The sequence below is a fragment of the Suricata suricatta genome, chromosome 2 (assembly GCF_006229205.1).
Source record: "Suricata suricatta isolate VVHF042 chromosome 2, meerkat_22Aug2017_6uvM2_HiC, whole genome shotgun sequence".
Taxonomy (NCBI): Eukaryota; Metazoa; Chordata; class Mammalia; order Carnivora; family Herpestidae; genus Suricata; species Suricata suricatta.
The window spans coordinates 86951556-86964395 of NC_043701.1; the positions used below are offsets into that span (position 1 = coordinate 86951556).

Sequence of the window (12840 nt, forward strand, 5' to 3'; positions counted from 1 at the left end):
GATATCACAGGGGACACAGGCAGGGCTTTAAGATTTGAGAAGCAGCAGTTAGTGTTTCAATCCTACTTCATTTTTTGACTTGAAAGGAAATTTTTTCACTCCAGGTACAACCCTGAAACATTCTAATGCCTTTTCATCACAACATCCACAGGCTTTCATTTGATATATAAGATCACGGTAACTCTTTTCACTTCCACAATTGATTCCACAATGGCAATCCGTTTATTCTTTAAAGAAGTTCAAATACTTTAACCTGTGCAACCCACAGAACAGAGACTGTGAGCTGATGAAAGCAGAACATTCCGAAGCCTTAACACCTGAGGAGGAAGTTTAATGGGTTTACACAGGAAGTGTCATGACATCCATGTTTCTATCCACTGGGAGGCTCATTTCTTCTCAGATGTCAGTTAGGAAATTACTTGTATACTCAAAGAACCAGTGCTGTGGAACTCAGCCAGCTTACAGAGTCCCCAGATCAGAAAGCAGACAAAAGGAGAGCTAAAGCACATATTTAAAAGAAAAGTGGAAGGTTTCTCACTGATAACTTGAGCTGACAAACTTGGAATTTTATAACCTTCATAGCTCCCTGGACGTATTTACACCCAATTTACTATATGTGGTTGATAGACATGTATTGTTCCCACTCATCTTTTAATAAATATTTGCTGAGTAAGCCAATACATTTATTTTACTTCTCAACTGCAGTATCAGTTAGCATCCTCTATTTCTTTTCGTCCACTTCCTTATAGTAGGACGCACGTGGGTATGAAGTCTGTGGATTGAGGATTAATAAAATATAAGGGATCGTTTTGTTTATTGGAAATGATGAACATGGGGAAAATAAAGGAATATCCCTGTAGTGTTTATACTTGAAAATATCTATCTAGGAGAGAAATAGAAAAAAGGGATTATGTAGTCAGAAAACAATTAGGTGATAATGAGGAACACAGACAAAGGGCGTGTGATCTCTCATGTAGTCGCGCCACTTTACAGGTTATTTTAAGACAGTAAAGATACATATCACCAGAGAAATTACTTGATGGGAGGATTTAAAGGGCAAGTAAAACTAAGATTTAAACTGGAAGTGGGATGGGTAGCGGGCTGAGCAGCACAGTGCTAGGGAAGAGGTTTCGTGCAAGAAGCAAACCATAATGGTAGTCTTCACATCTTTGGGGGTAATTCTAGTGCCATACTGCGTCAGGACATCCAGGTGGGACAGATACATCTGCAACATCCCTTCTAGCTCTCAAGTCAATAAATGCAGTTAGGAAAAAAAAAAAGGATTTGAACACTGCCATGTATTATTTCATCAAAAGTAATGATGCTTTTAAGATTATAGTTATAAACAATTTATATACATAAATGTTTCCTATTTTGTAGAAAAGTCCTTTGTAAAAATTTATAAAATCTGAAACAAGTTAACAAGGGCAAGGGTTTGAGGATTAAAACTACTTTCGGATTAAAACTGGTATTTATTAGCATTGAGTTTTCAACACATATCTTGAGAGAGGGCTGAATAACAGTTCAAATAATTCTTCTTGTTCTTCCTGTTATACTAGGCTTTTCTATTCCATCTTCTGCAAGACTAAAGTGTAATTTTACCTCTTTAAAGTGATTGTTTTAAAAGGAGGAGCTCTCCATTTTCCTAAGCTCAAAACGCTAATAAGATTTAGACTTTACCTGCAGAATTAAACTTAAAAGAACCATTCTATCCTTGAATTAGCTTTCTGTTGCTATTATCTATCCTTGGACAGTTAAATTTGTTTATCTATATAATTAAAAAATTTTAATGCTTATTTATTTTTAAGGGGGGGAGGGGCAGAGAGAGTGGGAGGGGGACACAAAATCCAAACGAAGCCGGCTCCAGGCTCTGAGCTGTCAGCTGGGCTTGAACTCACGAGCTGTGAGATCGTGACCTCAGCTGAAGTCACTTAACTGACTAAGCGACCCAGACACCCCAACTCTGTTTACTATTTTTTTTAAATTTTTATCTTTGAGAGAGGGAGAAACAGCATGAGCAGGAGAGGATCAGAGAGAGAGGGAGACACAGAATCCGAAGACAGGCTCCAGGCTCTGAGCTAGCTGTCAGCACAGAGCCCGATGTGGGCCCTGAACCCACGAACTGTGAGATCATGACCTGAGCTGAAGTCGGACACCCAACCGAGTAAGCCACCTAGATGCCCCCTCTGTTTACTATTTTTAATTGTGTGCAGAAATCAGTGTTATTTCAATGAAGCTTAGATTATTCCCATTTCATACCAAATAATGAAAAAAATAAACTAACCACATATCATTGTTTTGTTTTTTTTTTGTCCTTAGAATGAAAGGCTATGTTTCTATGACACAATTGTATCATTATCAGTTGTTAAAGCTGGCTACAGGCAAAACACAGAAAAGACTTTTCCAGGAGCACAAAGCATCTTGACACTGTTGTCCAACAGCAACCCCCTCTCAAACACCCTAGGCTTTAGTTCCTCAATACACAATTAGAGTTATTCTTTTTAAGTTTTAGTGCCTAGGTTCAGGGTTTCTGAAAGCCTTTTGTTAGAGGAGACTCAATACAGAGCTTCCAAACAGAACAAACGGGACTGATTTCCTGTTCCTGCTGAGATGACCTACGCTCAACCAAACACAGCCCTGCCTCTCAGAGAGCCTCTTACTCCTCACAGGACTGCAGATTTTTGAGCTGACATTCTCGTACTCCTTGGCAATCACTACCCAGGAGCTCCAGGGGAGAAGAGCATCCCAGCAGCACCGTGCATTTTAATTTTCAGCGGCTACCAAGCCCTTCAAGAGACCAACCCCACTAAACTCATTATGTCTCACCTGTCATTCACTCACAAGAAACCAGCATCCCTGTAACTACCTCCTCCTGCCACCGCCACCTGCCTTCCATCATCAGCTGAACCCACAGCGCTCCCTACATGCATAACCCGAATTTCAGTTCCTCATTTTGTTCCGTCCTCTAATCCTTCCACCTTGACACCCATTAGAACACATAGGCTCTCATCTTCTCTCTCGGAAATTTTCCTTCATGGTTTTTGCCACTGGAAGCTGATTCTAGTCCCTTCTGTCTTTTCTTCTCCCTTTATCCTTAAAAATCTCCAATCCTCTGTCCTCAATTTTACCATCAGCTCTCCACCTGGTAGCAGTTCACTCGTTAACAACTTTAGAGTCCTTCGTTGTAATCTCTTCTCTTCCCAGCCCCGCACCACTCTGGTGGCTTTGGTATCCACAGGGTTACTCCGCGCAAGGCACTGGGCTAGAATTACTCTACCTCCTCATCTTGAATGACCTTTCCCTCCATTTCAAATCAATCACTAGCTCTTTCCGTCCATCCCTTGATGTTATTACCATTAGTACTTACACACTCTCATCTTTAAAATTCTTACTTTCTGGACAATTCTCCTAATCTTCCAGTTAAATGGCTTCAGGTCTCATCTTTCTCAAGTTCCTCAAATGCAACTGAGACTGCCAATCCACTTTCCTTCTCACTCTTTCACTATCATTCCTTTCAGGACCTCACTTCTATCTCAACCTCACGTAGATTCCATACTCCATTATTACAAGAAATCCTTCCTTGAAAACACCCTTGACTTTCTGTTCCTCTCTTTTTTTTCTTGCTCTCTCCTGGGAAAGTCCCAACTCTAATCAAAACCAAATATTCTGTTACACGTTTTCTGCACGCAGATAACTGAACACAGCTGGAGAAACAATGGCAACTGTGTTGAGCAATCCCCTTTTTAAAACATAACTAAATGGGCACTTCATGCTGCCTAGGAATTCTATGTATTATTAGCTTGTCCACTTTTTGCATTCTCCAAAATGATGCCACATTTTCTTCTCTTTCCTCAACTCCCCTGTACCCTTCCCTTGGTCCTTCATACTCGTTGAGAGATCGAAACAATCATTAAATGCTTTGTGACACATACCACCAGACTGTAAGCTTCCTGAGAGCAAGAAACGTGGATTTCTTTGTTTCCTGCTATACCTTTATATTTAAAATTGTGGCTGGTATATTATACTTACTTGAGGAATCTTTGTAGAAAGAAAGAAATACGTGCTTAAAAGAATATATATGATGTTCAATGACATAATGAGCATTTAGAAACATTATCACCAAACATATCCATGAAAACTTCATAGTCAAATGTTTTTCATCATGATCTAAATATTTTTCTCACAATGATACATAAACTTCTAAGAAAGACTGCTTTTAGTAAGTCAAATTAAGATATTTGCTAGCCACTGACCAAAAGCAGCATGCATTTTATTTCCTATAGGAGCTTATATAAAAATAAACTATAGGATAAAAGAAAAAATAAAAATAAATAAATAAATCATAGCCAACCAGTAAATTATATGTCAGTTTAGCAACGGTTCACAAAGCATAGAGCACTTTACCACATATTATCTCATTTGTGCCACAGAACAATTCATGGACATTATAACCAAGTCTTGGGAGCTTAGCCACCTACCTAAGGTCACCTGGCTGCTAACAGTCAATGCAGCTGTTCAAACCCGATTTGCTGATTTAAAGTCCATGCATTCCATTATACCATGAAACTCACTATTCATATCTATGTTCAAAATATTACCTGCTTCCATTCTTCTTTCCAATTTCACATTTTATTTTTTAAGTTTTTAAAAATTTATTTTGAGGGGGATGGTGGGTCAGAGGCAGAGGGCCAGAGAGAATCCCAAGAGGGCTTGATCTCATGAAATATGACTTCATGACCTGAACCAAAATCAAGAGTCAGATGCTTACCTGACTGAGCCACCCAGGTACCCTTCCAACTTCACATCTTGACTTTTCTTCCCGTACTCTGGGCTCAGAAAAATGACTAGCTGTCATTTTCTTTTCATGGTCATGTGAGACTTTTCCTGATGTGTTTGATCCTCCACTTGGGATTCTTTTATGTGTTCTCTCTTTCAACAAGATTGTTTCCACCTTCATTTCAGTACGATTTTCCCTACTATTTTCTCCTACAATGTTTTCCCCTTTCTCTTCCTTAGAGCTCTGTTTTACCACTAAATCTTACTGAATCAAGCCTTAATGGTACCTGGTTTATGTTGAAGAGATTTACATTTAAGAACTCTTATTTTATTGTATATTATAATAGATATCAAAAGTTCCATCATGCCAAAGACTGTGTCTTCTCTACAGGGCCACTAATATGCCAGTTATATGCAGGAATAAGCAAATAAGAAATACGGTATTTACACATCTATAAACAGGTGAATATTAATTTAATTAATACATATATAGGATATACCATCTATTCATTCATTTATCTATCTGCTAATTTTTTAAAGGGCCTTATATAAGTAATTGTAGTTTGTAACAGAGTGGAATAAATCACTTACTTAATACCACAGAAATCAAATTAAAAATCATATTATTTGAGGGGCACCATGGTGGCTCATTGATTAAGCATCCAAGTTTGGCTTAGGTCATGATCTTACAGTTAATGGGTTTGAGCCCCACGTTGGGCTCTGTGCTGACAGCTCAGATTCTGGACTTTGCTCAGATTCTATGCCTCTCTTTCTTTCTGCCCCTCATTCCCTATGCTCTGTCTCTCTCTCTCTCTCAAAAAATAAAAATCACATTATTTGATTTTTAAATTATAGTATTTTAATAATTAACATATCTATTTTTTATTTTTTCCAGGCAGATAGAATGCATAATAAAATAAATCATTTTGAAGAAGTTAGAGAAGAAAATTCATATACTACTACACTAGTTTCTCATTTCTGGATCTATTCCAATATCCTAAACTAATTTCAAAACAAAGCCCTAAAGAAACTAGAAAATTTTATGTGGTTCTTCCTTTCTGCAAGTGACTATCCTAGGATCAATGGATATTTTATTTTTTTCAACTTTATTTTCTTGAAGTACTTTAGAGCATTTCAACTTTTATTTTGAAATACTTAATACAAGGAAATATTTCATATATGTAAAAGTTAAAGGTTTTTCTACCTTCAGATATTTCACTTAAAATGTTAGATTTGTGTTAGATTATTAATATGATTATAAATGTAACCACATATATTTTGGAATTATTAATTGGCTTAATATCATACTAACATGAATATTAAGTATAAGAATATTAAGAATAGATTTAAAAGTACATGAACTTCATGTAGTAAATAATCTTTTCTATTGTAGTGATGAATAACCAACAATTACCACAGAAATACTGACTGATAAGAAAGCACAATTTGTTGCTGATTATGACCAAACCAAATCATCTCATCTTATTTAGATTTTAAGAAAATAAGAGAAGAAAACCTGGAAAAATTATCAGTGACACTGGTTTACTACTAAGTTTAATGCCACTAACAAACCTTTAAAAACATTAATGCTTTAACTTTTTGCACCAAAAACTATTTAGATGTCATAAAAGACTTTTAAAATTAAAAAAAAAATTTATATTCTTTCTCACTTTTTGGTTTAACTTTATTTGATATTTCAAGGGTACCAAAAATCTTTAAAAAGCATTAAAATAGAACTTATGTTTTAACTGTATAAAATGACAATCAGACTGTAAAAATAATCCATTATTAAATTTATAATCTCGGGGTGCCTCATTGGCTCAGTTGGTTGAGCACCAACTTCGGCTTAGGTCAGGATCTCGCAGTTCATGAGTTCAAGCCCTGCATCAGGGTCTGTGCTGACAGCTCGAAGCCTGGAACCTGCTTTGGATTCTGTGTCTCCCTTTCTTTCTGCTCCTCCCTCACTCATGCTCTCTCTCTCTCTCTTTCAAAAATAAACATTAAAAAATATAAAATAAATTTATAATCTCATATAACTTAAGGATTTAAATAATCTTTGAAAACTTAAAGTAGTTATTAATCTAGAAGCTGACTCTTAATCTCTTTAAGAGTCAAGAAGCATAAATAAAAATAAAAGCATGAAATACATTTAAGAAAATCTATCTATTTGTTGGGGAAGTAAAATAAAAAATAGGAGACAGTTGAGGTGCCTGGGTAGCTCTGTTGGTTGAGGTCCAACTTCAGCACAGGTCATGATCTCATAGCTCATGAGTTTGAGCCCTGCATTGGGCTCTGTGCTGACAGCTCAGAGCCTGAATCCTGCTTTGAATTCTGTGTCTTTGTCTCTCTCTCTGCCCCTTCTCTGCTCATGCTCTCTCTCTCTCTCTCAAAAATAAACAAACATTTGGAAAAAAAAAATAGGAGACAGTGTCACGAGTGACACCGAGAGGAAGTTTGCTCAAGTATTTCATATATCAACTGGAGGCTATGGAAATCTTTCTCAGAAGCAATGAGAAAGGACCGCATCCTGGAAGATAAAGAATGATCGAAGTGCCTGCCATGACACCAGAGTCTTTGTAAGTAATAAATGCAAAACCAAATCAAACTGGGGACAAATCCTCTTGTAAAAATGCCTCATTGCACATTAAGTGTTGGAAGAGGTACAATGTGGCCCTTTTTCTCTTTCCTTTATTGCCGTCCTTGGGGGTCACATAACTGAATCTGCGGTGAATCTGAGCCCATGGCTATCTCTTTCTTGTCAGTAAGAGGGTTGGAAGCCATGAGTACTGATAAGATTGCCAGCTCTCTTGCATGCGCCCAAATTTTAGATACAAAACAGATGAATATAGGGGAAGGGAAGCAAAAATAATATAAAAACAGGGATGGGGACAAAACATAAGAGACTCTTAAATATAGAGAACAAACAGGGTTGCTGGAGGCTTTGGGGTGGGGGCATGGCTAAATTCGCAAGAGGCATTGAGGAAGACACTTGTTGGGATGAGCATTGGTGTTATTATACATAGCGGATGAATCACTGGATTCTACTCCTGAAATCATTATTGTACTATATGCTAACTACCTTGGATGTAAATTAAAAAAAGAGAGAGAGAAATGTGGAGGGAGACCACACATTCTTTTGGAATTAATGTTAAAGGAAACCTTGTTAATATAATAAAGCCTAGAATTCTCTCATTTTGATCCAGATCATAGTCATGCAATTTTGTCCTCTAAGACTTCTGATGGACTTCTTGGGTGTTCAGAATGATTCGATATTTATCCAGCGGTGCTTGAGGGAGGAAGCAAGTTTAGGGTAGCCCACCTCCTCTGCCATCTTAACCCTCCTCGCAAAGGCATCTCTCATTCTGACCTATATCGTAGAGTCTTAATTCAGTTTCTGGTATAAAACTTATTTATTTGGTTCTTTAAAGCTGTATTATCTTCTAGAAGTAAACTAGAATTTTATGGCATTTATGGCAAACTAGGATTACGTGGCCCCATATAAGAATCATAAATATGGGGCGCCTGGGTGGCTCAGTTGGTTGAGTCTGGCTTCGGCTCAGGTCATGATCTCACGGTTTGTGGGTTTGATCCCCGCATTGGGCTCTGTGCTGACAGCTCAGAGCCTGGAGCCTGTCGTCAGATTCTGTATCCCTCTCTCTCTTTCTCTGACCCTCCGCTGCTCACACTGTTTCTCTCTCTGTCTTTCAAAAATAAATAAAAAAACATAAAAAAAATAATCACAAATACTGCTCATCTAGAAGAAATTGGAGGTCCTATCTGGTGAGTGTGTTTTCTAGGTAAATAGCCTTCAGAACTCTGAAGTTCATACCTTCTTTACATGAGGAGGGGCACGATGTCCAGTCACTATATGGTGTCACAATACAGTCCTTCCTACAAGGAAGCAGACAGGGTCTCACCGTTTCAGGTCGAAGACTTTCAGGGCACCTAAAAAATGCAGAGGGAAATTACTAGGCCTCTTTAGTAACCCAGAAAACTAAGTAATTTAATGCCTTTGAATCATTCATTGCTAAAATTGCTAAAGTGTCACTAATTTATATTATTTAAATTCCAGGAGCCTGCCTGCTTTTGATAAGAACTATGTAACTAGATTACTTCCAAACTGGACCTCAAAAAGGTACTCAAGGCAGGATGTGTAAATTTAATAATAGTAATTGTGCTGTTAGAACAAAATATAATTACACCTTATAATAACTTTTCTATTAATATTTTCTAACATGCTCTATAAGAAATTTGTGGGAATTCAAATTACCAATTTAAGAACTAATTCTACATCTTTGTATAAGTAAATAGGCTTATTGCTGATTATGTTTCCAGGTTATTCTACACTTTATTTTTACAACATATGTGTAGCATAAATTTATAATGGAGTGTTTCAATATACAGTACATGCTCAAAAATGATACAGCCATATATTTCACACTACATAACAAAATAACAAAAGTGCACATATCATTAGGATAGGCAGTTTTTTTGCTTTAGTCCTGGTTTCATTTACTATCTCTATTCTAAAGAATTATGGGATTTTAAATATTTTTATAAGTTAAATATTTTTAGAAGTTAAAATATTTTTGGACCAAAAGAGTAAAAGTAAATAAAACACAAATAGTCGATCAGTAATTTAAAGAAAAATAAGATACTGTTCTCAACAAATTATAGTACAATTAATTATTTAAAAAAATATATTATTTATTAGGGACACAAGACAAAAATAATGACAAAATGCCAAAATGTCCTTTTTTTGAAATGTCTTACTTTATACAAGGTTTTGTACTTTTTATAAGATAACTTTAGAAAGGTGATATATTACTTTTAAGTATACTTTTATGTATACTTAAATGATTTTTATGTTTCCCAATTCTTCTCTGTATCTTCAAGATCTGTTTCTACCACTGGTGGTCAAATGTTGATCACTAGCATTAACAATAGAAGAAGAGGTATATTAAAAACAACAAAACATAGTAGCATAAATCATATGACTAAAAGTAACTTCCTGTTCTGATTCCTCAGAAGTTATCTTTTGAGGTCATAGAAATCTCTGACAAAGAAGCTAGGAGGCAGTGAAGAAATAAACTGAACAACTAGTATTACTGTTGCTGGGATAACTTGGCAAATTAGTGAAAAATGGGATTTAAAAATACTCCCTATGGGAGAAGCCAAATGTTCTGTAGGTCAGGATAAATTGTCTTTTAACAGTAAGTTAATCAGGTTTTCAGAAGTGACGTATGAATGAAAAAATATCAGCATCATTAATCTCCTTCCCATAATTTCTTTATTGCACTTTGCTGACGCTTCACTTTTTATATCACTGTATTATAATTATATATCTATATGTTCCGTCTCATACATAAATATTATGATCTATCCAATTTATACAGATACATGCTTTTCTCTTTCACTCTGTAAGAAAGAAGATTATATATGACTCGACATTTCAAAAAGAAATAATCTTCTTGGTTTATGTTAAGGATAACCATGGATTTTCCTCTTTTTAAAAAAATGTTTATTTATTTTTCAAACAGAGAGACAGAAAGAGCATAAGCAGGGGAGTTGCAGAGAGAGAGAGAGAGAGAGAGAGAGAGAGAAAATCCCAAGCAGGCTCTGCATTGACTGTGCAGAGCCTGATGTGGGGCTCGAACTTGTGGGTCCCTAGATCACGATCTGAACTGAAACCAAGAGTCGGATGCTTAACCAACTGAGCCACCCAGGTGCCACAACCTTGGATTTTTCTAGTTGCTATGATTACTCAAAGTCATGGACAACAAAGAAATTTAGATGGGAGTCATAGAAGTTAAAAAATTGTTACAATTGAGACTATAAATCATTAGAATTTTAATTTAAACTGCAATCTTAGCCAGGAAATAGTAGATGGCAAAATCCCACCTATGATACTGTCAATCCTTTTGAAATTATGAAATTATTGATTAGTAACTATTATTGGGAGCACTCCTTTGAAATGAAGTAATTTTACAACATGAATAATAAGAGAACAGGGGCGTGTGGGTGGCTCAGTCAGTGAAGCTCTTGATTTTGGCTCAGGTCATGATCTTGCGGTTCATGAGTTCTAGCCCCTCTTAGGTCCTCTGTCTCCCTCTCTCTCTGCCCCTCTCCCCCTTGCATGCATGCTCTCTCTCCTCAAAAATAAACATTTAAAAAACATAATGGGAGAGCATTACTCAGTTGTGAGCTCTTCAAATTTTGGCCCTTTATAAATCAATGGAATTTACAGTGTTATCATTGACAACCTCCAAAATTCTGTTTCAGTTTAGAAATATCCACAGCAAGATACTTGGCTAACTGTGGAGAACAAAATTACAAACAACAAAGCCGTTAAATGAACACACAAAGATAAATTATACAGCCTAGATTACATCCAATAAAATGAATTCAGACTTCCTTTGGTGAGGCAATTGGTTCAGTCAACATGCTTCTTTTCTCCTTTGTACTGTTTGTATTTAGTGTTTGTGGTTTAAATCAAGGAATTGATTTCCCTCCAAATCTTATTCAAGGTCAAATTAAACAGATGTGATAGGAGTTGAAGTTTGTTACTCTGAGGATAGATAAGATCAATAACATTGATTTTACCATTGCAGAGTAATCTGTTTTATTAAGAGGAGTTTAAAACAATGTTTCTATTTGCATTTTTGTTTCAAATGCTAGCACTGAAAAGCATTCAATGAATTTAACCTAGCTTTTAGGATAAGGGCAATAACATTTTCTTTTGAATTCATAGTATTTGCTTAATTTTTCAGAACTTTAATGACAAAGTAAGTGCATTTAATTGAACAAATCTATATGTGTATCCAGGTCATTGAATAAAGGCAGCAAGGGCAAAGCAAATTTTTAATGGATTATTATGGTGGTTTGACACGGGGCTACAGGATACCCTTTCTATTGAATGATTTAATGACATTAATCCATCAGGCTCTTTTCACACATAAGTTTACACGAATGTATATTATTGCTGGGCAAAAGCAGTTGGGAACTTGTATAAGTGAGGAGAATATCAACACCAATATTTGCAAAGTGATTAACAGTACAACAGGAACCCAGTGAGCGTCCTCATGGCAGTGTGGCATAATAACCCACAATCCTGTGCCAAGTTGCTCAGGTTATAACCCTGGGCAGGGAATACTTCTGCCTCCATACTTGTCCCAGAAAGACCCAAAATCCTCCAGGATTTGGCATTTCTGCTCATGCTGTTATTGCCAGAGAATTTTAATACGCTGCATGTTAACTCCCTGGGTTAGAGTCATCACAACTTTAGCATTATTTCTATTAAAATATTGGTTTGGGGCTACCTCTTAAGGATGCAGAACAGTTTCTCAATTTATTCAAGCCTTCCTGGCATATCTTTTCTAATATTTCAGAATTTCAAATTATATAGTCAAATAAAGTATGGGGCAAAAATATCCTTAATATATGGAACCCTGGCCAGGTAAAAACAGCTTGTAATGGGATTATTATTTATCCCCTGAAGTTTTCCATACATCAGGTACATCATTATCATTTCCCTGAAACATTAGGAAGGATCTTGAATTTTTAAGAGAAGATAATACTTTGTAAGATTTACAGAGTGCTCCCATTTTTTTTGGTGTTAAATCCTCTCTATAAACATTGAAAACAAAGGCGAGAATCAGTTCAGTACCATGTTGAAGGTCACACACAATAGCCATGCACCTGGCCAAGTATTTGGAAGTTATGAGGCCATTTTTATACCAATGCAAAATCGACTGCTTTTTCTTTCCATGTTTCGTATGGCTTAGAAGATTTGAATTCTAAAAGATTTACGCTAATCTCACAAGGTAAAAGTGGCTTTTTCCCCTTAATGGTATACGTTTTTGGAGTTGATTCATTAATTTTTTCAAATTGATTAGCTCAGTTATGCCATGACATATTTCTTCATTTCTATTTTTCACAAGGTACATAAATGATGCCAACTCTCTAGTCCCTTGTCCTCTCTCTCTCTCTAGCAAATTGTTTGGCTTGTTATTGTACTATTTGTAACCACAGTGAGAAACGGATGGTTTTTCTACTTACCATAAC

The 12840-nt window shown here is 36.2% G+C and overlaps 1 protein-coding gene across 1 annotated transcript in view; it reads right to left on the reverse strand.

Annotated features, from left to right (window-relative positions):
• The window catches only part of THSD7A (thrombospondin type 1 domain containing 7A), a 430772-nt gene that overhangs the window by 81160 nt on the left and 336772 nt on the right, over positions 1–12840 (reverse strand). Inside the window, exon 9 of the mRNA XM_029929576.1 lies at positions 8606–8721. Within this exon, the coding sequence (XP_029785436.1) occupies positions 8606–8721 (116 nt within the window). The remainder of the gene's footprint in view (positions 1–8605; positions 8722–12840) is intronic.